Raw genomic sequence first — 23,999 nt, forward strand, 5'->3', positions numbered from 1 at the left:
GCTCATGTCCCATCAGTTGGTACAAACCCCTGGCACTGTGCAGGAGGCTGTCCTGCAAGGCTGTGGATTCCTAGCGCTGCCAGAGCTTGAATGTCTTAATTGGAGCATGCCAAAACAAGCATGGACAGCAGTGAAGGTGCCCACAATTCAGAGGGCAGAGGCACCCGTGTCTCTGGTTCCAAAATCTGCTACAAATACCCAAGCCCTAAGTAAGATGCACAGAGTTTGTGTCCAAGACAGGGTGCTGACAGCTCCTACTGTGCCATCAGCTGCCCTGCATGCAGGGAAGGGACACCCAGGAATCAGACATGCACAACCAAGGGCTCAGGACTGTACTGAGATGTTTAGGTGTCTGCCCTCTCTCACTGCACGAGGGTATCAGAAGTTTCTTCAGCTGCTGCTGAGAAACAAATCCCCCTCTCCTATTTTTAGCTTATTTTAAATCTTTGACTGGGATCAGAAGGATCCAAGTCAAAATCATTGGGGTGACAGCAGCATCGCTGACAGGCGATGTATTTTTGCAATGCAAAGAAGCTCAAGCCAGAAATACTTTCATGATCACTACATGAACCACCCTAAAAGGAAAGAAAAATGCATGCAGCTTCTCTTTCCTCTATCACAATGAACATGTCTCAAAATATTTCAAACATATACTCAAAGCAATGTGACTTTGGGCTCAAAGCAGCAGCCCTTTGCAAGGAAAATTACCCTATTCCTTCCTTGCCCTCAGCTGAGACAAAGCTGCTGTACACCAGCACTTACATGGCTTTTTTCCTTTGGTATCAAACTTCCTTCCCTGTCTCTGAAGGAAACTTTTGGCTGCTCAAGTAGGTCTCAAGGTACCAGTAATGTAAAGCAGCACCTGCTTTTTAAGAGCTTAAGCAGCCAAAATACCTGGAAAAAGGATCACTGGGATAGCTTGTAGTAAGTACTTACCACATTGCCTGTACAGACACGGGCTTGAATATGTGCACCCTGTTATCTGTTGATACGCTGAACCCTCTGGTGAGAAGAAAAAAGGCACAGTAAAAACGTGTCCCAAAAGTCACTTTTTAGTTAATAACTGATAGTCTGTAGCACATTAGAACAGCAAAGGTCTAGCCCTATGCATACACTGCTGAGTTCAGCTAGCAAACAGATCAAAATAGCACACTAAAAGCTCTAAGATAACTTTTTTAAGCAGCTGCTGTTTGGGAACGAAACTAAGACAGTGGGACAGTGCTGGGCTGTGCTGTTTACCTCGGCAACACAAATTCAGTGCCACAGCTGGGAGCAACAGAATCCAGCTAAAGAGTTCCTGGGGCAGCTACCAAGGAAAGAAAAGTCATTCCACGCACTGCACTGGACAGCCTGAGTAACTGGCACAAACGGGAGTCTGCAAATCAGGTGTCTATTTGGCAGAGAAACATCATTCTTGCTTTATGTTGGGCTGAGTGCTGCCTGCTGCAAGCGTGATGGAGGAACACATAATAGGATCCCTTTAAGGAGCTTTCACTACACACCCACTCGCCAGTAAAAGCTCCTTTACTCCAGCTTAAACACACACATAAGCCACTGTCTCAGTGCGTGTTTATTCACAGATAAGTCAATTATTGGCGTTCCCTGCCACAACCACTGCGATTGAGGGCCTTTGAGCCTACTAACCCAATACAGGTCAACAGTGGAGGGCTGCTGGACCTGCAAGGGCTCTGCAAGCACTGGAATCCTTCCCCATACACCTGGTTCTAAGTTGTATTAGCACAGAACACACAGAAGCACTCACCCATCGCCATCCAGGTGGATCAAGGTGTCACTCCAGAGCGGCAGCACCAAGCCCATTGTACAAGTGCTACTGCAGTGAGAAAGAGAAAGTCAGTCTATCTACTACAGCTCCATGTTATTATTCTGATTTCATGGCAATAGTTGCACATTTTTGTATTCATTAAAAAAAAAAAAGAAAATGAAAAATCCCACTGTTGCTTCAGTGACAAATGGTGCCAATGTTGTTCTACAGGGGCTTGGCAAGGAACACCAACCGGATTCAGGGTACAGCAATATCCTTTCAAGCAAGCTTAAAGGGTTAACACACCCAGGAGAAGAGCAAACAGGATCCCAAAACACTGAACTTTGTTCAGAAGGTCAGAGGGGGCTCACAGTCTTCAAGGCTTTCTTTACAGATTAATCCCTCTCAGGCTCAAGAGGTTTGGTTCTAGCTCTGATTTTGCAATCCACAGCTTTATTTTCTTGTTTGTCCCTCAGCCACAGCTGCTGGGGACTGGGAGCAGAGCAGTGCAATAGCAGGGTGACTGGCAGCATGGCAGGTTGGCAATCACAGCCTGTATCACCTGTGGTTGACTCCTGACCCTTCTTCACCCTCCCACACCTCAAGAATGAGCACAACAGCCATCCCATACAGACACCTCCCTGGCAATCCCACTCCTTTCTCAGCTGCTTTGCTCTCTTTGCCCTCACAGTCCCACCAGTTTTCTGTAAGGCTGAGCAAAAAGCCAAGTTGAGAGCAGAAACCAAGCGATGGAAAAAAGGCAGGGGCGGGGGAACCCAACACAACCTGCTCCAGGTTGTCAAACTGAAAGAGCTGAATGTCATAAAGCTGCAAAACTGCTCCATAATCAAAGCAGCATCTTGAAGAACAGAATTCAATTGCCTCCTGCTCTTATGCTTTGCACCAGGTGCTCCCAGATTTCCACCACTTCAAGCACCCCTGCCAGTCTCCAGCTCACGAGAAGAGCGGGAAGAGGGCGAGACCAGGCTTTGGAGGGTCAGACAGGGAGCCCTGGAAATGTACATGCCTGGTGCCCAGCACCAGGAGACACTGCAGCACGCAGCTATTTCTGTTGACAACATGAGATGAGCTCATGGAAAGATGTGTTTTTAAAAGGCTTCCCAAGGTGGCCGGGGTATTTTTAGTGATACTGTTCAGCGAGCGCTTATCAGAGACCATAGCAACAAGTCTACATGGAGTTATAAATACTGAGTGGGCTCGGGGAGGGCAGATCATAGTGACCATCCAGAACCCCAGGAACTCCAGCAGAAAGCTAAAACGACCCTGCTATGTTATTAGAGACTGAATACCAGCGAGCTCTCAGTTATCAAAGGTGGCTGTGCTGGTACATCACAGCCAACAACGAGTTCCAAGCTCACAGCAACCTGTGCAAGGACAAGTTATTCTTGCCCCAAGGCAAGAGCATCTCTGAGCCACAGCTGTGCACACATGTGCAGAGACAGGAGCCAGGGGTGGCATCAAGCTGGTCCCCCATTTTAACAGGCATCACCCAAGCTAAGCATCCAAACCAAGCATGGTGGCTGCTGTGGCCAGCAGGCAATGTTTGGAAGGCAATTTCTTAGCCAAATAGTTCAAAAATATTTTCTAGTGATCCTACTAACTACCTGGAAGTAATTTATTCCAACTAGTGTCAAAAGCAAGACTTACACCTGTAGCAGTTGTGCTGGAAGTAAGCACAAGTATGAAGCCTCCAAAACTGGTTGAATATTCAGTTGATTGTCTTGCAGTAGAGACCAAGATTTACTTAAAGCTCTTTTTAAGAGAGTCATGTGCCCCCATGCCCTCTCCAAAGTGCCCACTGTCCCCTTCTAAATATGAAGGTTCTGCCCTTGAAGCTGCTGGGTTGTTTCCTGGCTTACAGCCCCTCCAGCAGCAAAAGCTGCTTCCCAGCCACACTCCAGAGCCTTGTGGAAAGGTCAGCAGGAATTTAAATGAATGAAGCAGAAGCACTAAACCCTGAGGACACACTGCTGCCTGGGGACAGCACACGGTGTGCAAGATCTGCCATCACCAACCCTGACACTGCCATCCGGCCTTTGTGCAACGACCTTGGCAAGGGGCTGCCTGACAGTCACTTTCTTGTTACCTGCTCTCCTGAACCCTGAGGTCCAGCTTCTCTAATTGCAGCTTTTTCTTTCTTTGCATGCAAATTGTCCCTGTCTCTGGTGTGCAGATGGCAGGGCTTGGGGACCTGACCATTCAGAGGCACTGAACATCCTCACAGAAGCCTGAGGCTTGGAGGAATGAGGAAATGCTGACCTGCACTGCTGTGTTCACATTTATCATGTCCTTTGAAGAAATAAAAAGGCAATTCTGGATCTCAAGAAAAATGTTAGGCTAGAAAAGCTAAAGCAGCGTATCCCCAGGAAACACAAGACACCAAACAGTGATTTCTACACTGAACTTGATGTGGGGGTGAGCACAAGGACTTCCCCACCTGGACACTCTGAGTACCTGTCATTGGAAGAGAAATCCATTCCTAGGACGATGCTCTCCTCCGTGTCTTGTCTGCCATTGGTGGACACCACCACCATGTATCTAGTGCGGTTCTGGTAGGTACTTTCCAGTCTTACAGCCTGAAGAAAAGAAGGGGAAGAGATCAGCAGTGCAGTCAGCAAAACACACATTATTACCTTTATAGACCACTTTTTCATGCTGAGTGACAGGCGCAGAAGCAGTGATGCAGTCTGGACTCGTACGGATGTCCCACGCTCCTCAGCTGGGTAAGAAGTGCTTTACTCCCACACAGTGCCTTCCTCAACAGCTGGGATGCTCCTGGTGCACTCTGCACACCTGGTTGCAGGCCCTGCTCTGTCCCACCAAGGCTGATTTTGAACAACCTTCAGCCCTCTGACTGGTCCCAGCCCAGTGAGCTTCATGGACCATCAGTGAGACAGACGGGTGTTGAACCTTCAACTTTTGGTTTTGCCCCAAGAACCAGAGCTTTCCTTTAAACTACTGTGCGCAACAACAGCTCCAATGAGTCTCTTTCAACCAGCTGCCCAGGCAGCTGGACAGAAAACCAGGATCTAATTCAAATGTGGTTTCCTGTTGGCCCTTTGAATTCTTCTGGCAAGTTCCCCGGTGCAGAAGCAACCGTGCTGCCGTACACCTGGCAGGAAAAGATATCCCTATGATTAAGCTGTATTCTTCACTGGATTCAGATTGCCCAGGAAAGGTGAAAGTCATCGTGCCTCGTTGCTCCTGCCACGTTCACTTGTACCCCAGTGCCAAAAGAGCTCTAGGAGGACTGGTGTTCAGCCCAAAATCCTCCAAATCAAATACTACTGAGAGCATTCAGAGAGCAGTGGAACTTAAATTGTGAGTGTCAGATCAATGCTGAAGCTCCTGGAAGGCTGCACTGAGGTGAGCTGCTCCTCCAGAAGCCACACGGAGTGAGAACTGAAGGGACTCCAGGAAATTTTGCAGACAGACTGCTGGTTAATGAGGAGCCCGGGGAAGGGAGCCCAGCACTGAAAGTTTTGCTTATCAACATATGCAGCAGGCAGCCTTTACTTGCAACACTTCTTGGACTCTGTTCCAAGCTGTCTGCAGCTATTTTAGTCACAGGATCCCAACCAGAGAAACTAGGACATCCCTAGAAAGGAAGTGTCTTAATTCTGTATACTAAACCTTAACTTTGGATGGCCCAATCCAACCCCAAGACTCTGTCTGGCCTCAGTGTTTTTACCACACTGTTAAACTGCTGCTTGAACTTTGAGCAGGGCCTGCAGAGAGCAAACACAGGCGAGAAGGAGCTGTCCCAGCCCAGCCTTGCACCGTGCTGTGGACACATCCCTGCCTGCTGCAACGGGACCCAGTTCCTGAATTCCTTGCAACCCAGTGGTTGAAGTTTGAAGTGGTGTTTGACATCCTCCACAAACTGAACCCAAATTCCTCAAGCACCAGAAGCCCTCCTGAGCCACTGCTTGTGTAGACACCTCTTGGTGGCCTTCACAGCAGGTCATGGCTCAGAGACCCCAGTTTAAACAGTCATCCTTAAAAAAGCTCCGAAATTACCTACTGTGTGAGATCTCTCAGGAGCAGGCTGCCTTTCCCAATATGCTCCTTTAGTTGTTTACAACTCAGTCTTGAGGTCAGAACAGCACCTCTCAGCTGAGAGGAAGCCCCCTCTGATCTCCTCAGAGCTCTCCTGTCCACCAGCTGGGAAATCTTGACCACAAGATGTGGTGGAGTCTACAGCAAAGGTTAAACCAGTGCCTGGCAGCTGAACAGAGCTCGCCATCCCCGCGGAGTGCTCTGTGGCAGGGAATGCTGAACGCGGCAGGGAAAGCTTCCCAGTGGCATTGCAGGGAGCAGCAGCAGCTCTGGTGATGGGGCAGAATAGCAAGTGCAGGCAGGAGATGGTGTTGATAGAGTCTTCCAGACTTGCCCAGTGGGACCAAAGACCAACAGAAACTACCCAAATGCTGATGCCAGCAGACAGCCATGCTCTGTACAGCCAGAGACTATGCCCCACCCCATCTCCTTAGGATAAGTCATGCTAAAACCAGCCTTATTTTCCTTCTTGCTTCTTGAGTCACTGGGATTCCTTTGGAAACATGGAGGATCAAACTGGTCAGTCCTTCAAGGTGCAAATCCTCCCCAAGATGGTTGTTTCTAGAACTAACCACTTGTGGGAAAACAGAAAGGTGCTCTTCAACCTAGAAGAGCAAGTAATCACCAAGGTCTTGGTGGTTAAAACCAAACCTCAACAAGCAGCACAGACTTGCCTAAAACGGGAGCAGACGGATGCAGCTGCCCCATGTCTGGGGCATCCACACAGGAGTTTCTGTTCTGCTTCTCTTGAGGACGGTCCAGCAGCAAGAGGATTAACAAAATCTAACATACTTTGCTAAACCCATTTGGCCAGGAGTAATGGGAAGTCTTGATGCAAGACCCTTTAGAACAGGGCGAGACAAACAGTGAGCAAAGGTCACGTAGCTACACGCTGGTGGGGTGGGATTTTCAGAGGCCAGTTAAGAGAAACAGGGCATAGCTTAGTGTGGATCTCTGGTTCAACACTTACACCCTTAGCACAAAGTAAAGAACCGTGACTGGGGCAGATAACTTGTTTTGCTAAATTTACTGGAGAAAACAGCAGATTGGACACTGTAAACCAGCCAACTTTGAAAGTTACTATTAGAGCCCAAACATGCCTACCAAATCACAAATGAATCTCTAACCTTTCCAAGAAGTGCTAGTTCACATGCTCACCTGCCAGCAGGAGCACACCAAGTGCTCTGATGCCTTTTAAATGAGGATATTTGAAATCCCAGTCACTCTAGGGAGGATGGCCTGGCTTCAGCAACTGTGATGAGGTGGAAAGTTCTTTCTCAACCAGCTCATCTACACAGAGCTGGCTTTCTCCTCAGTTTGGGAAGGTTATCTGTAGTCTGGTCAAAACAAGTCATCCCCTGTAGTCCTTTCGGGGCCAGCCATACTCTTCTTAAGTTTTAGGCTCACCTGAACACAAGCCAACTTTATCTTCTGCTACATTCTTGTATCATTAGAAGTATGATGTGATATTTCACCAGCCCTTAAGAACAGCACATTCTGAGAAGTTCATACTGACCTTTCATGCTCCACGATAGTAGGTGTTTCATACAAAAACACATTTCTCATGGAGATAATTGATTTGAAGACAAAAAAAGCACGTCCAACTTTCAAGTTCCCAGCTCTGCTAAGCTACAGGAACATGTTCAATCACTTTGCATTCTTAACTGCTTTTCCTCCTTCCTACTGATCTTACACTGGTACTATGGCTCTAATCCTGCTTTCATGGAAGGCTAAAAACCTCTGCCAACAGCTCCAACAGAAACAAGAGTTGTTCCAAATTTTAAGTGTAGGTTTTTAGAGGATTAGATTCCTCTGCTGCCCCCTGAGCTGTGAAGCCTGCCCTCTGAATGACAGCAGCCAACAAAACGAAGAGAATGCATTTCTCTCAGTACTGTTTATATTTCAAATCTCATTTGTATCTGCTGTTTTATGAGAGAGTCCATTGCAGCCCTGCACACCCTTCGTTCATCAAGAATCAATTAAATTCAAGTAGACTATCGAACTTAACCTCATGCAAGATTTCAGCATTCCAAATGTAGCTCTGGACAAAAGGGTTTATGTCTCAGCCCACAAAGTCCTTATTCAGCTGTTAAGGCTAATTTGTCCCAAATCACACAATGTAGCCAGTGATACTGCTGAACAATGCCTTGTTCAATAGCTTCCAATGTTCTAACCCTGGCTCAAATTCTGAAAAGCATTGAGAACCCTCATTCCCATCACTTTCGCTGAAATTTTAGTGACAGCAAGGTGTGCCTGGCAAAGTTTAGGGGAGTGGGTCCTTTGGCTATTATTTTTGGTGGTCACTTGGGAAGCTAAAGCATTCCATAGTAACCTTGGCGGTTTCCTAGCTATACTCATACAATCAGTCCATCTCCAGCACAGCTCAGGAGGAGTCAGCAAACCAGAGGTGCCAGAACAACACTTGTGATGCTGGCAGTCCTTCTTTGGGCAGACGTTGCTAAGATGCACCAAGAAAACACAGGAAAGAGACTTCAGGCTACTGAGTGATGAGAGCTGCAGACATACTGCAGTCATGCCTGGCCTTGTAGAGCACTTCAACATGTCCCAGGCAAATTCCTCACTGCTCACATTTGGCTTCTGGAGGTCTTCAGGACTGTGCACCAATGCTATGAACAGCAATGCCTCGTTTTTGTTGCATCATTATAGGAGGCAACAGCCCAGGAAAGCAGAAGGCCAAGGTTCAGCGTAGGTGCATGGTCACATGGGGATCCTACGTGCTCCCACCTGTTCAGCCATGGCCTTTTGGCATGCCACAAGTCAGGAGAGCAGAGTGAGGAACACAACTGAACTCTGATAGAAGGAAGGGCAGATGCTCACACTGGTCAGACGTAAGTCACCTACTCTTGATTTAAACAGGACACCAAGATAATTTACCCATCCTCTCTGGCAACTGTTACAATACTTTATGAGAGCACACTCAGTACTGGGTTCAAAGACAACCTTCTAGCCATACAATTTGTCTCACCGAACAACCAAAGCAGGCCTTTCACAATTAGCTGCTTTTCTACCTTTGTGGTTGCAAAGCCTCCCCAAACCTGCTGACGAAACCACTCCAACACACACACACACCACTGCTCCCGAGTTACACAGGTGTATTTGTCAAGTGGTGCTTAACCTTTGCATTGGTTCACAGGAGATAAGCAGAAAGCCAACCTACCAGTCTGATGTTGTCTTCTGGGCGGAGCAGGATGAACATGGCCTGCAGGTGCTGCTGGAGATCCCCTGTGGGCAAGAGGGCAAGGTGAATGCACAAAAATAGTTTAAATCACATGCAAGCTCCTGGCTGTCCAGCCAGAGCAAATGTCCACCGAGAAACCTGACACGTCACCAGGAGTGTCGTCACTGTCACTCCCACCTACTCAGAGATGGGGGTTTTGTCATCTCTTAGTCAGCTGCTCTTTGCTCTGTGTGCTCACCTGTTCCTGTGTTACCGTGTTCTCTCCTGCTAAATTCTGTTACCCTTTTGAACAGAAATGAACAGTGTTTCGGTACTCAGAGCTCCTCTGACAGACAAGTCAAACTAGGTCGAAATGGACCCCACCCCATGGTTCAACATCTCATTTTACCACATGCTCCAAAACAGAAATCTGCCATTTCTTTTACACCAGCTTATTACTCAGTGCAGAACTACTACCCAGGCAAAAGTATCCTCTCTTTGGAGTGAGATTTAGTCCCACCTTAGAGCAGCACATGCCCACCTACAGTTGTGTACCAACCCTGCCCAAAAGCAGCTAAGAACTGCCACCCGAAAAAATCAAACTTTTATAATTTTTTCCTAGAAAACGCTTGCAACACCTTTCCTGGTAAAGCTGAGGAAAAATAAAAGAAAATTAAATTTACTGCATGACTGTGATTTTAAGTCTTATTAAGAAGAGACGAGTGTCCCAGGTTCCTAAAACATCGAGCATTTCAAAGACAAGTGAGATGCTTTTCTGTCAGCACTGCTGCACTGACTTCTCAGCACTACTCCTGGTATGTAGAGAGCCAACATCACCCCCTGAGTACCAGCCAGCAGCAACAACTCCTGCAAGGGGCTGCTTTTTCAATCATTACATGGCAAATTAATCAGCATTCCCAGAAAGGAGAGTGCAGGGCTGCCAGGTGGGTGGCGCAGATCAGCAAGAAGAGGAGCTTTTACTCTTCTACCTTCTCCCACTCCCCCACAGCAAAGAAGCTGAGTTTAAGCAACACTGCAGGGAGCAAATATTCAGCAGGATCAGCTACAAGAACCTTTTCTAGGAAGGCTGGTTAATCTCCCCGACCTCCCTTTCTGATTCACCAGTGGTGCTAGAACCCATGTTATTTCGGATTCTCAGAAATAAGGAAAACCTTGGACATGGAGAAGCATCCAGAAATACCAAAAAAAAGGAAGGGGAAGAAAGAAAAGGCTGTCCAGTGAGAGTACCTGGTTTCCAAATGATTTTTATAGCTGGTGGAAGAGCAAGGCTGAAGGGCTGTGCAGCCCCTCTCTGGATGGGATAGAGACCCATAGCGTGGAGTGGGTTACACAGGACACTGCATTCCCTGCTCTCTTCTTCCTTCCTCCTTGAAACACATTTCAGCATATGGAATATGAGTCAGCGATCTGGGAATGCGTTTTTAACTGGGGGTGGGAACACTGAGGCACTCAGCAGTGCCTGGGAAATCACAAAGTATCACCGGCGACAAGCACCTGAAGCTGCTTCCTGCCCATGGACATTGTTCCCAGCACTGGGAGTGGCTGGCATGAGCCTCCCTAAATAGCAATTATTTATGGAGATAGGGTACTCAGGAAGGCAAAGTCATCCATCAGATGCTTGTTCTGCCGGGAGTGCCATGACAGGATCTCCCCACGTCAACAGCAGCGCAAAATCCTGATGGCACTGCTCAGTTCCAGCAAGCTGCAGCTATTACCACAGTGGGAATCGTCGAGAACTGTCAGTCAACAAGTGAAGGTCTCTCTGCACCTCCTGCCCACAGCCTGGAAGAGCTCAGCAAGTATTTGACTCATGAAGCATCCACATGTCTTAGTCTGAAATCAAAGATGCTTCACCTCAGCTTTTTCCCCTCTCCAAAATGTAGCAGTTCCTACTTCTTGCTGCCAGTAATTTAGGGACCATCTTAAGAGACAAAGTTTCTGGAGTTTAAAAAATAAAATCACCTGGACTAGTGGATTATCTCAATACTTGAAGAGAGGAAGTTTCTACGACAACCCTTTCTGCAAGGCTCAGTCAAGGAGCTCCATTATCCTTCATCCTCAGAAAGTTTACCACACTCCTCCCTGTTCCCGTGCCAGCCTTGGGATCTCCAGAGCTGGAAAGTAAAGGATTGCTTCCTTGGCCAGCTTTAATCAATTTGCAGCGTTTTCAGTCCCAAACACACAAGGCATTTTGTAAACTTCCTGGATTAAGAAAAACCAAAGGAAAGGCTTTAACACGTCAGAATCAGCACAAAGATATCACATCCTGGCCTGTGAAGAGCTGGCTTTGCTGGCATTCATGTCAGGGCTGCTGCTTCCTATCACATTGTCCTGCGCTGAGCAGATGCTTTTGTTTCCTTGAGCTGGCAGGCAAGGTGCAAAGCATGGGCGAGGGTGGGATCTGAAAAGTGATTCACAGTATTCCAGAGATGGCAAAAGCGCCAGGGAAGTTACATCCCTTTCTGGCCTCCTCCAACGTTGTTTGTTGTGGAAAAGCAAGCCCACCATCCCACAGAAGTTTGCCAGGTGGCACAGGACCACCCAGGGAGGGGAGCATGGACAGCTGGTACCATATCTAGTCAATCTGCCAATGATTCCTATTATGGAGATGTGATTAGAGAAATGGGTGTGAGCATTAATGATTTCCTGTTACCCATTCACTCTTCACACCGGACTCTAGCACCTCTGATGAATTAAAAAGGCAGGTCAGGAAGGTCAGTCAGCCTTCCTAGAAAATGCTCTTGGAGCCACTTGAAATACTATTGCATCCATAGGCAGCAATTCCATACTGGAAAGTTATGCCCGCTCTCTACCCCCATCTAATTTTGTGTGCCAGAGATAAGTCACACATGGGGATGGAAGCTGAGCATGGATTATCAGTGTCCCAGAAAGGAGGCAGCTGCACACACTCTGCCAGCCATGCTCTCCACATCACTGATTAATTCTGGTGGCGCAGATGTTTTCCTCAGGAAGGTGACACACTGATCCTCTGGTGTCTTGGTCTGCTGATATTAGAAAAATTCACAGAAATCTGGTGCACACTCAGACAAGGGACTCTCTTCAGTGAAAACTCCAAGCACCATAAAAAAAGTCACTAGAGCATTCCCATCACTTGACAGGCAGGGAAGCTGAGGAAAGGACAAGTACCGACGTCTCATTAAATCTCACCCTGTAAACTGAAGAAACAGGAATAAAATAGGTCTTCTAAGAACAAAAATCCCACCCCTTAGGCAAGCCAGCCTCAGCAATACCAAACATCTCGCTGTAAGCAATTACAACACACCGGATTTGCTTCCTTGGCAATCTGGCTTCCAAGAGCTCTGAGCTGATTAGACAAGCAATTATTTTTCACCAAGGTCTCCAGACCTCATGCAAATCAGCTGGAGCAAGCAGAAGCAGCAAGGAGAGAGACTCAACAGCTGTCTGTGCTGCCTTGCAGGTGTTCACCAGGGAAACTCCCCTGTGGGTCTCCTCAGTAAGGCAAAGCCAAGGCAGCAGTGCCAGGGCTTCAGCAATGGACTTTGGAGAGACTAAAAAGCAAGATGGGCCAAGAGAAACTTCTTAAAGTCTGGTGATTCCACTTTCATGCTAAAGGACATTTCACTTCACTCTCGACCAGAAAGGCCAGCTTTAAATTAAGTATCAGAACATTTTCTTTAGACAACTGGTAATTAATGCATCTCACCAAAGCAATTTGGGTACCACTTGTGCTATGTTTGAGTGGAAGTATATAATTAAATGCCTTCTGACTTAAACTTTTTCTATAAATATGTTTGCAAACAGATTTTGAGGTGGCCAGTCATCACATACGTAACTCTGACAGATGCAGAGGTGGATGACAGTTTGATGGTGTCAAAGTACAAAGGGATCTACACCTGGAACCAAACCAAATCACGTTTTTCCTGGTCACTTTCTGGCAAAACACGTTGACTCCTGTCTCTGTTTCTACCTCTGTCTCATTTGCAAGTCTGAAGGTCTCAATTTATTTTTGTTTCCTGTTGATTGCTTTATGGAAGGAAAAAATCCCCACACTATCTGATGCCTGTAAAACTCCATCAGTGATTAAGCACCATATAGCCAATGAAAAATACCCTACCCTGAAATGTTTGAGTTACAATATTCAGAGCGACTTTTCAAAGAGAGTCAAAGCAAAACCACAAATCAAACTTCCAGCAGATAAAGGAGGCGGAATTGTAACTGACTCTGTATTATTCACTCTGCTCACAGCTCTGAGAAGTCACACTGACTTTGCTCAGAGGTTTCCTCACCCCACACAGAGGTGTGAGTCTGGTAAGTCTCCTCCCTTTCCTCCATCATAACTGGTTACTCTCAGATTAGGAAGGACCATTACTCACCCCGTATCACAACCTCAGGTGTGCTAGTGCAGTGCATGAAGGCTTTGAAGGCAACCCTCCCCTCCCTCTCTCAGACTACAATTACAGGATGATATTTTGGGGGGCAGTTACTCTCAAGTCTCCACCATGTCATGACTGCTGCCCTGATGTCACCCATTTGTTTGATGATCCTGTTTGAACAGGAGACCTCTGAAACTCTTCCTTCCTATCAGCGTTGAGACTGGCAGGTCAGGCTATAATAACACACATGGACCAGACAAACGTGTATCATCAGGTGAGAATGAGCTCAAGGAAGGTGGACTCTGAAACAAGAGGGAGCAGACAAGCCCCAGCCATCGATACCACAATTTACCTGCATGTTTGTTGCGCCTGTGACTGATCCTGGGAGTGGATGACCCATTTCCTCGTGGCAGGAAGAGAGCTGCACCTTTCACAGTGAGGAAGCTTTCGCTAATGCTGTAAGGGGAGAGAAACAGGGAGTGAGGAAAACTGTCTTGTCTTTAAAAAGGAAAAAAGCAACGAACAAGAGAGGTTCAAAGCACTGAATGCATTCTCTGTTCTTTTGCAAGGAAGTGATTTAGACCAAATTATTCTGTTGGTTAAGAACTTTCCCCCCTTCCATGTAAGTACTGCAAACATTCAAAGCATAACTGGGAACAACACAAACAGAGAAACACTGAAAAGCAGAACATGTGCTGGTGCCACTCTGCCTGCAGAGGTGCAACCTGAGCAGGCAGAGGGGATTAACCTATGGCTACATTTTCGATTTGAAAGTCAAGATGACAGATCCACATTTCTAAATGGTGATGAATAGAACAAGCCCACGCATCTGGGTAATTATGGACTCCGTTAACCCCGAGCTTTGTGGTTCAGACACAGCTGATGCCCTGCAGAAACAAATGTCTCCCTTCAGCAGTTAGCCAAAAGAAAATTAGTGTACAAAACAGATTAAGAAATCATAAAACTACTCTCTGTGAGTTGCATGATGGTTAACTCTCAAAGACTTACAAATCACAAAGCAAGAAACTGTAATGCTGTTGAAATCAGACATCACTTTATGCCTTGATTTTGCCCTTTCTGAAGTCACATGAGGAGAGAAGTTTGTAAAAAGGGACAATAAAGAATTCTCAAGTACTGAAGAACAACTGGTATTTTAAGGACATCTTCCAGTTGTTTTCTTGGAGACGCTGTGGTTCGTGGAAAAAGCAAGACACACTCCAGATTCTGCAATTCAGCCATCCTGTTGCATACTCGAGGGTTCCTGCTTTTCTCAGAATTGATAAGACAGTCCTAGAGGCTTTGAAGAAAGCCAGAAACAATTCTCTAGTCAACAGGATGGTTGATGAATATGATAAGACAGGATGGGAGAGTCCCTGGCATCGTGCATCCCAGCAGCTCCATGCTTTGAGAAAGATGTTGGCTTGTCCTTCAACTGAGCAAGAGCCTAGGAACTTTTTATTCCTTTCTCCACTTAAACAAATATCAAACCTAGTTAGTTATTCCCTTCCTCTAAGGGATGAGGACTGGGAAATTATAATAGAGTAAAAAGCCCTGCCATGTATTTTCATTATTTGGGGTTGACTGCTTTAGCAAAGGCTTTTCTGACTGCATTTTTAGAAGTACAAGAATTACAAAAGCTTGTGTTAAAGTTGGATTTTCCCCTAAGCTCAAGCACATTTCTGGGCACCTCTCCATTTTGCTGCCAGGGATGTAAAAAATGAGGTTTTCCAAGCTCCAGAAAAGCAGATGCACGGAGTCAGAAAGACTTTTCCCAAGGCTGCAGCATATCCCAATATTTAGACCATGCTGTCATACCCTCATCACTCCTGAGTGACAAAGTTTCTCTCAGAACTTTTTCCCTGAAATTGAACCAGATGTCAAACATGCTCTGGATGTTTCAAAAAAACCAGAATTTTGAAAAGGATCCTAAATTAAAATGGATCAGAGTTCTCTACCCATACTAAAGTTAAAGCCAAAAAACCAATAAATTCATTGGGCACACTGAACATGTTTCCTCAAACCATTCTCACATAAAAAATTTTTACTGAGCATTTCTAGCTCTTGTTGACAAATAAATCCTCTGAAGGTTCTCAAGCTACACAGTTTCTTACAACCTGAACTAGAGAAACACTGAGTTATCTTAAGGACACTTAAAAAAATAATAGTAGTATTATTAATGATAAAAATAAATTCTCCTCCTCCCATTCTAATCTCAACACAGAAGACAATTGTTAAAAGATGTTAGGCTGCAGAGGAGGAGAAAGAATTCAGCACTCACAGACAGGTTTCACACAGTTAACTTTATCAGTGAAGCCAACCACTAATATTAGCAATCCTTTAGCCTGTGCTTGAGGTTCCCCCAGAAGGTGGAATTAGCAACTATTTTTAGTGGATAATGCAGTGTGTAGCTAAGAGGGCTGAGAGGTTAAAAATCTTCTCAATTCCATCACTTTCCCTTATCACCAGCTCTCAGCCACCTGCCTGCAGAGGAAAGAGCAGCAGAACTAAACAGATTCCCATCAGGTGCATCCTTCCAGGAGGCCACCTTCTCTCCTAAGGCCAGGGGAGCCTTGTTTTGGGCCATTAACCACGGGCTGTAAGTGTAACTTGGTAGGACTAGGGAAAGTAATTTCCCATACAAACGGCTGGAACGGCTGAAGAATGTGGCAAAGCAGATCATTCTTGTGGAACAAGGAGGTCAGGCAGGGAGGGCAGCACCTCCTGCAGGGCAGGAGCGAGGGCAGGAGATGGCCATCAGCACTGCTGGGAGAACTGCAGATCCATGGAGACAAGAGCCTTGTGCCAAATCCAGCTGTGGGGACACTCACTGTGCAGCCAAGACACGCTACTGGCACTCCTGGCATCACCTGCCCCCAATCCTAACTCCAGATGCATCAGTATCCAGAAAAGAAACCCATGATACACACACACAACAAAGCCCTAGCTCTGAGATTCAAGCAGTAAAGAAAATCCTTGGAGGAAAGGCACCAAATTTTTAGGAAAGTCCAAGTAACTCTAATAACAAATTCAGCAGATGCTGACTTTAGTGCCTGTAATGCACTACAGGGACAAAAAAAGCAATCACTGGCCTGATATCCTCTGTGCCACACTCAGATGGCTGCTCCACTTGGGTCCATCCTGCTTGGACAGTCCCTGCCACAGTCTTCACCTAAAGCATCATCTTTCAGGGCAAGATCACCTTTGCACACTGCCCCTGATATATAAGGAGAAAGGATTCCTCAGGTGGGACACTAACAGCAGGCCCCAGTCTGAGACACTTCAGAAACACAAAAGGCAGAAAAGATGTCTGTAAAAAGGGCAATTAGGGCTTAGAACAAGTGTTGCCATCCACTACTGATGTCACCCTGCTGACAGCTCGATGGCTCCCAAGCCTAATGTGGGCTTTGAAATACTTCACAAAACCTGGCTTTCCAGAGCCTACGGGAGCTTCAGTGCTCTTTGAAGCAATCTCCTGGAACAGACTGGTGTTAAAAGACACTCAGCGTGGTTAGGGGAGAAGTTGAGTCCAGGACAGCAGAAGACAAGGAGCCAACTTGGCAAAGGTAACAGAGCTGAGCTGTGTTTTATCAGCACCCCAGGCTCGTCATCAGTCCTCTGTACTGCACAGCAGGTTTTTTCAGGAGAAGACTTACTCAGGACATACCTATGAAAGAGTTCACAATCCTCAGTATTACAGCTGGGGGAAAAACCCCCTTCTGCTCCATGTTCACCTCTGCAGTGAAGCAGCAACCTCAAGGCCACCAGTGATGTGCTATTTGTAATTCCCTGCTCGCTGGGAAGAGAACCAACGCAAGCAGAAGAACTTAAGCAACTCCTACGGAAACTGCGACTTGTACCAATTTTTCTCCCACGCAGAAAAGGTTTTGTAGAAATTGTACAAGTCACATCAGAACTATTTAAAGCCTTTTGCACAAAAAGCACAGACACTGCCCTCAGAAGGCTCTGTTTCTAACCAGCAGTAACAGCAGGAAACAGGAGTGATTCCTGTGCTCCCTGACGTGCTGCCCAGGGCTGAGCTCCTCCTGCACAAGGAAATCACTGCACAGTTCAAACTAAATTATCATTACGCTACAAAATGAGATCCACACAGAACTTACAGATGGCAAACAAATAATAAATGCCTTCCCAGATGTTATACTGCACAGCTCTGTTCATAAACTGCAAGCACAAACACCAAATACACTGGTTTGAGGACACAAAAGAGAAAGTGTTACTAGTTTAGGGACTGTGCCAAAGAGATGTGATAACACAGATCACTGGATGATTGTCACGACCTCCTGGATGATGCCTTGTGCCTCCCAGCCAGGAGACAGGTGAATCTGTACCACCTACCAGCTTCAATGAGAAACTCTCAGTCCTCAGTGTAAAACTCAGAAAGAAACCTTGCAGTTTTCTTTTGAAACTGCTTCACAGAGAAAGGAGAGAAAACCTTTTTGTGAATAAGGCAAGGAGGCACCTGAACAGCTTCTGGCAATGTTTTATCCTCATAAACAATTAAGTTATTGCGAGCCTGGGGATGACTTTCCAAAAGTCGTCTCTCCTTACTCATCAGAGCAGCTCCTTTGCAGCAGGCTCTGTCCTGTCCAGCCCAGCCCTTGCTCAGGCACTTGCCAAGTAGCACAACCAGAGAGCTGGCACCATTCCCTGACAGGCTCAGCAGGAGAAGTCCTTCCATCCACATCCTCCCACAAAACACACAGGAACAGGTCAGCGTGGCAAGGGCCAAAACCTCCTTGTGCTGTCACCTCCTCACAGCCATGCCCAAGACACATGGGCACTGCAGGGAGGTCACATCCTCCCACCCTGTTCACCCTTATCCTTAGCAGAAATGGGACATTGATAAGCGATGGTAGGGGAAATGAAGATTTCAAGGTACTTTGCGTTTGAATAAAAGTCCACTACTTGTATGATTTACAGAAATACAATTTCTCTTAGCGGGTATTTATTAACCAGAGCCCTGCAGAAAAGAGCTCAGAAGCAGCATCCTAACAGAGCTGAGAGGCTACAACGGGATTTCAATGCCAAGTCTGGCTCCAGCTGTAGCTCCCCATGACCAGAGAGTTCTGCAGTCCCTCAAGAGCCCCCCAGATTTTGCTCTAACATGAGCAGCCAATACTGCCTTGCACACCTCAGCTGCCAGCTCAGCTCTACCATCCTCCCTTAATCCAGCCACTGCAAAACACAAACCCAAGAAAACAGCAAAATTCCAAGGCTGGCAGGAGTGGCAGAGCAGGCGTCAATACTTAGCTCATTCCCGAGGCGTGGAAGGAGGGAGAGAGGGCAGCTGGGGACATGCGGGCGAGCTCTGAGCAGTCAGGACTCACCCTGCAAGAGCAGCAATTCCCCCACAGCTCGCTGGGCCTGGCATGGGAGAAGTCACAGGAGGGCAGGCACAGCAGCCTGCTGGTGTTTTCAGCACCTCAAGCTACTTCCCTCCCTCTTCCTGCTCCCCAAACTGGCTGTTTCCCTTCCTCTGCAGGCAGGCCTAGGGCCTGGAATCACACCTGCTCCGGGGGCAGCTCTCACTGCCATCCTCCCCTCCCTGCACCTGCCCACAAGAAAAGTCCTGGTTAATAAAGCATCAGTCCCACAGCCAAGGGTGCACCAGCAGCTCGGTGCACAGCTGGATTATGTGCAGCCTGACAGCCCAGGGCACTTCTCCATCAAACACCAGATAAAACATCGCATTCCTCCAGCATCCCTCCCCAGGGAAGTGTCTCTTTCACCTTCACTGTAGTTTGTTTTTCAATAAACAACATCCCTACTTCCCTTGTTTACTTTTTAAAGCACCTGGTTTAATAACTGCCTACAGTATTAATGAATTAAATAGAGGCAAGCAATGTTTGGCTTCCAGTTTAAGCCTTTGCTCCTAGGCAAGGGATGAAGATGCTTGATTCTCTTCACACAGAGGCCAGATCTCGGGGCTCTGTAAAGCACAATACCACGTACTAATAAAGAAAACCCACCAAAACCCTACAGGGAAAATTAAACGGTAAGGATAATTCAGGATTGCCCTGCACTGACATTTGTATTAACAGGGTCAGCTGGCAGCAAACACAGACAAGTGCAGGCTTCTCTGATACCCAAAACAGAAACAAACTCAGTGCCGAGCAAAACAAGGACCACAGCTTACCGAAAAGGGGTCAGTCACACTGTCAGCAGGGAGAGAAAAGGGAAGTGGTTCTCCACCAAAGGCCACCTCTCACCACTCAGCACTTTTGCAAGTTAAGAAACAGCCCAAAGAGAAAAACAAACCAAGCGTGGGAACCTACTTGGGTTCAGGGGTTTGACGCAAACTGCATTTTTAGCAACATCTGCATTTGTGCCTTTTTCTTTTATTAAAAAAAGGAACTGTCTACAGGCACTTCCTCTTCTCCAAGGTGGGGCTCCCTGGAGAGAGAACTCAGCTTCCATGACACAGACAGGCATCATCACAGAAAGATCTGCAATGCCAACTGTTACTCGTCCACATGAACTTACCTACTGATCCCTTCTCACCAGCACTAAGTCACCTTTCCCTTGCTTTGGGCTGCAATATGGACAACTTATGAAGCCAAACTAAGACAACAGGAAAAACTCACAGTTTGCCAGAAGACAGTCAAAGGTGAGGATGGATGGGTGTGAATCTGAATTCCAAAAGACTAATTCCTTTTCCTTGCTCCAAACAAGGAGAGAATTTCTGCTGAATTCAGAGAGGATACAACTTGCCAAAGGGAACCCTGATGACCACAGCTGTGTGTTAAGTGAAGAACAACTGCTTCAGGTGCATGAAACAAGCACGCTCAGACACAGTTTCAGAGACAGGATCAAACCAGCCTCAGGTCATCCCACCAGGCTGTGGGGAGCTTTGATACCCACTTAACACCTGAGTGAGTTACCAGTCTGCAAGCCACATCCACTGCTGGAACCAACCATGACATGCCATTAGAGCTCCTTTGCCACCACAGCATTTGAATTGAGCTCCAGAAATAACTTTGCAAACTTCAGAGCTTGGGCAGCCTGGGTACGCTGGAGAGAGAGCAGTGGTGACCTTTGGAGACTGCACACAAGACAACAGCTCTGGGCTGAGAAACTTATCCCTGCCAGAAACTCATCCCTGCCTCGCTGCCGGCAAAGAGAGCAACAACAGCTGCTGTTTGCAGCCCAAGTTTTCAGCCCACGCAGCTGCAACGGGGCTGCACTGTGCCGAGACAACCCCAACCACCTGCAGCATTCCTCTGCCTCCCGATGCCCTGAGGCTCGCTCTGCAGGGCTGAGTTTCATACTCACATCCAATGTATTCCCTCACAGGCAGGGCTGGGATTTATTCATTACAGGCAAAGGAAAGCAGATTAGGTCTTGTTTTAAGGTGGACAACATTTTAGAGTGTCTGATGGAAGTGAAAGTCCATGTGGGTTTCCTGTTCCCCTCATACTCCTGGCCTATGGATGAACGAGCTCAACGAACCCCTAAAGCAGAGGCAATGCAGGCAGAGCCCTGGCACGGGCACCAGCTGCATCCTCACCACCCAGCCCTGTGCCCAGCCTGCTGCCGGCAGCTCCAGATTGGGTTTCACTGGGCTGCTGCTGAGCGCGTGCTCCTACAGTAAGCCTCACACAGCCCTCCCTGTGTCACCTCGCTGCTGAGCTTGTCCCCATCGCTTCTGCCAGCGCTCAGCAGCCTTGGAAGGGAGGGAATGTCCTGGTGCTGAGGCTGGGGAAGGGGAGATGTGTTGAGTTGTGGCTGTTGTCACTGCCATGAAGCAGCACAGGCTGGGGGGACACCCTGCTGATGCCAGATTGTCAGGTAATGACTTATTTCAAGGAATACAAACCTGGGCGCAGGCTGTAGGATCACCATGGCAATGAAGAAGGGAGTTAAACAGGGATGGATTTAAGTTATCACAGACTGAAAACGACCCATTTTCCACGCAGCATGAATAGCAAAATGCTTTACTGCCCATCTCCCTGGCTATGCAACACTGAGGGAGTCCCAGCAAAGCACGTGTTGGTGGCCCATGTTCAGCCTCCAAGGCAGCTTCAGGGAATCCACCCAGAGAGAAAGAAAAAGATTCCAAAAAGCAACCGCAAAACAAGTTGTGCAAACAAAGTTCTGATGTCCCTGGAATTCGAGACTGAAGATATGCACAAAATCGTTCTTCCTGCAGTCCGAGCCCGGCGGTTCACAGACTAGAAAGGGGGTAGCTAACACAATTAGGATGCTGATTAAGAAATCCGGGCACTTGGTGTTTACAGAAGAAATTTGATTCTCTGCACTTTTTAAAGCAAGAGACCCAGACCGGAAGCGAGACCATGAAAGGAATTTGTTTTACATGATAGTCCCCAAAGGCTTCCAGGTCTCCAAGTCAAGACATTCCCAGATGAAAGCTCTACATGACATTCTTCTTGTGCTATATACTGTTTAAACATCCTTGGGCATTTTTAATGCATACCACCGGGTTCACGGAGCAGGACAGCGATACCCAGGAGAACACTCCACAGTGTTTTAGCACCATGTGCTGTGCTCCTACCAGCTCAGCCTGCCCAAAGTGAGCCAGCTGCTGTGGTACCAACAAAATGCTTTCACAAATACATTCTTAAGAACACTTCAATCAACATGAGAAAACTTCATAAGGAGAATCTATTGCATCAAGGAACAGAGAAAAATAACCACTGGCTTTTTGATTAGTTAATCCTCAGGTACAGCACCCCTCTGATTGACACATACTTATCTTTTTTCTCTCTTAATTAACACAGTCCATGTCGATTATCTTTAAACAACACAGTAATCTCCTCTGCCACCAGAGTTTGAAAGCATTGCCTTCATACACAGCACCTTTCTTTTAAAACTTCAAATGACAGCTGACAGACCCCGGAGCAGTTGATTAACAACCAAGTCTCCCCCCACTACCTTTAAATGCATTTAAGACAGGATATTTTACAACAAATTTTTATGCTAATCTCCCTGCATGTCACTGTCCCAGACCTGACCATGTTTGGCCTGACTGGCAGCGTCGCACAAGAAGGACCCATCTGCTCTAAATACAACTGTAACACAAGTGTCACAGGAGACACACTGAGGTCAACATACTGTCCCGCCCCGCCACAGCCAAGTCCAGGGTCCCCTATATTTAGACAAAGCATGTCCAGCACTTTACAGATGGAAGGAGATCACTGACTTGCTTGAACCACGGCCAGGCTGGCCATCTCCCTGAGATGGGTGTGACTGGGAGCTGACAAGTCCCCAGCACCCACTCAAGGAGGGGTACCCTGTGCCCCCCACCCCCTCCTCAGCAGCCACAGCTTCCCCAGGCACAGGCCCAGGATGTAAGCGGTCAAGAAGGATGCTGCTCCATCTTTTTTTGGTCACGGTGGATGTGGCCAGCACCGAGCATGGCTGTGGTCAGCCAAGGAGCAGAGCTCCTGCTGCCTTGAGAAAGGGAACTGCGCCAGGACTCAGCTCTGCAACCACCCCAACCAGGGCATGGGATGGAGGAATTACGCTGGGGAAGCTGCCTGGCTCTGATCACAGCCTTGTTGGCTGCCCTCAGTAAATACATTAACAGACCCCTGTAAATAGAGCACCAAAACAAGGACCACTCTGTCTCTACACAAAGAAATCAATGCTGAATAATAAGCCTTTTCCTCTTGCTAAGAAGAAGCAGATGCTTGTTTACCAAAAGCATCAAAAATCATCAAGAGGCTGTTGGATTTGACTCATAAAAATATAGAAGGAAGTTATTTGTTCAGTATTTTAACTTCTGCAGCACTCAGCACTTTCAATTTTCTCTCATTCTCATTGCATCCTCCCCTGCAATGGTATTTGATCCCTGAATGACAGTTTCCAGCAGAACAGTAAAATCGGTTTAGGAATGACTGTACCTTTAGATTAGCAAAAAGGACAGTCAGCAGCAGCCAGTGATGTGAGATGGTTTGTGGGCTGTTTCAGAGAGAACTGCCACGTGCCAGGTTTCTTTCAATAGGTTTTGATTTGAAACTGGAAGTCACAGGGAGCTTTACCTGTTGTGCTGATACAGCCTGTAATCGGGCCATTGATCTGCTCCCCCTTGCAAATACACCAGAGACTTCATTCAAGGGAACAGGGAAGCCACAATTAAGGGAATACAAACTTAAATGTGGCTGCAACTAATAACTTGAAATTTTAATCAGCTAGAAGTGAGGAATCATCAAAGACAAATGATCAGAAGCATTTTATAGCTGAATAGTTTAATGGATTCTGTTTAATGGATTCTAAGGGCAACACTTAGAAGGACAGTTCTTTGCACAAGGAAGGTCAATACAAGCTTCAGATTCGATTTAAAGCTGCAAACCAAAGAAGAAACATAGCTTCACTTTGGGTTAAGCGACCCAGCACTGAGGGAATGGGGTAACAACCTGTAGAGGCAAGGCTGCCTGTCCCCAGGAGCTCAGAGCACACACACCCAGGACAGCACACCTACCCTGATAGCAGCCACGGAAAACACTCCAACATCCTGCTGGTGTAAGTGACAATCAGCCTCCGGAGCCATCAGGAAAAGCTCTCCAAATCAGACCACGAGATATAATTATGATCCATTTCAAAATGCAAGCTCAGCATCACTTTC

The 23,999-nt window shown here is 47.0% G+C and overlaps 1 protein-coding gene across 3 annotated transcripts in view; it reads right to left on the minus strand.

Annotated features, from left to right (window-relative positions):
* Window positions 1-23,999, minus strand: part of SSH2 (slingshot protein phosphatase 2) — an 88,176-nt gene that overhangs the window by 16,164 nt on the left and 48,013 nt on the right. For all 3 annotated transcript variants that reach the window (XM_042026247.1, XM_042026248.1, XM_042026249.1), the window contains 5 exons: window positions 13,749-13,852; window positions 9,021-9,085; window positions 4,238-4,359; window positions 1,763-1,831; window positions 937-1,002 (listed from right to left, as the gene is read on the minus strand). In XM_042026247.1, the coding sequence (XP_041882181.1) occupies window positions 937-1,002; window positions 1,763-1,831; window positions 4,238-4,359; window positions 9,021-9,085; window positions 13,749-13,852 (426 nt within the window). The remainder of the gene's footprint in view (window positions 1-936; window positions 1,003-1,762; window positions 1,832-4,237; window positions 4,360-9,020; window positions 9,086-13,748; window positions 13,853-23,999) is intronic.

The sequence above is a fragment of the Corvus kubaryi genome, unplaced genomic scaffold (assembly GCF_017639235.1).
Source record: "Corvus kubaryi isolate FWS band 111438036 unplaced genomic scaffold, C.kubaryi_AGA036_p1.0 37284, whole genome shotgun sequence".
Taxonomy (NCBI): domain Eukaryota; kingdom Metazoa; phylum Chordata; class Aves; order Passeriformes; family Corvidae; genus Corvus; species Corvus kubaryi.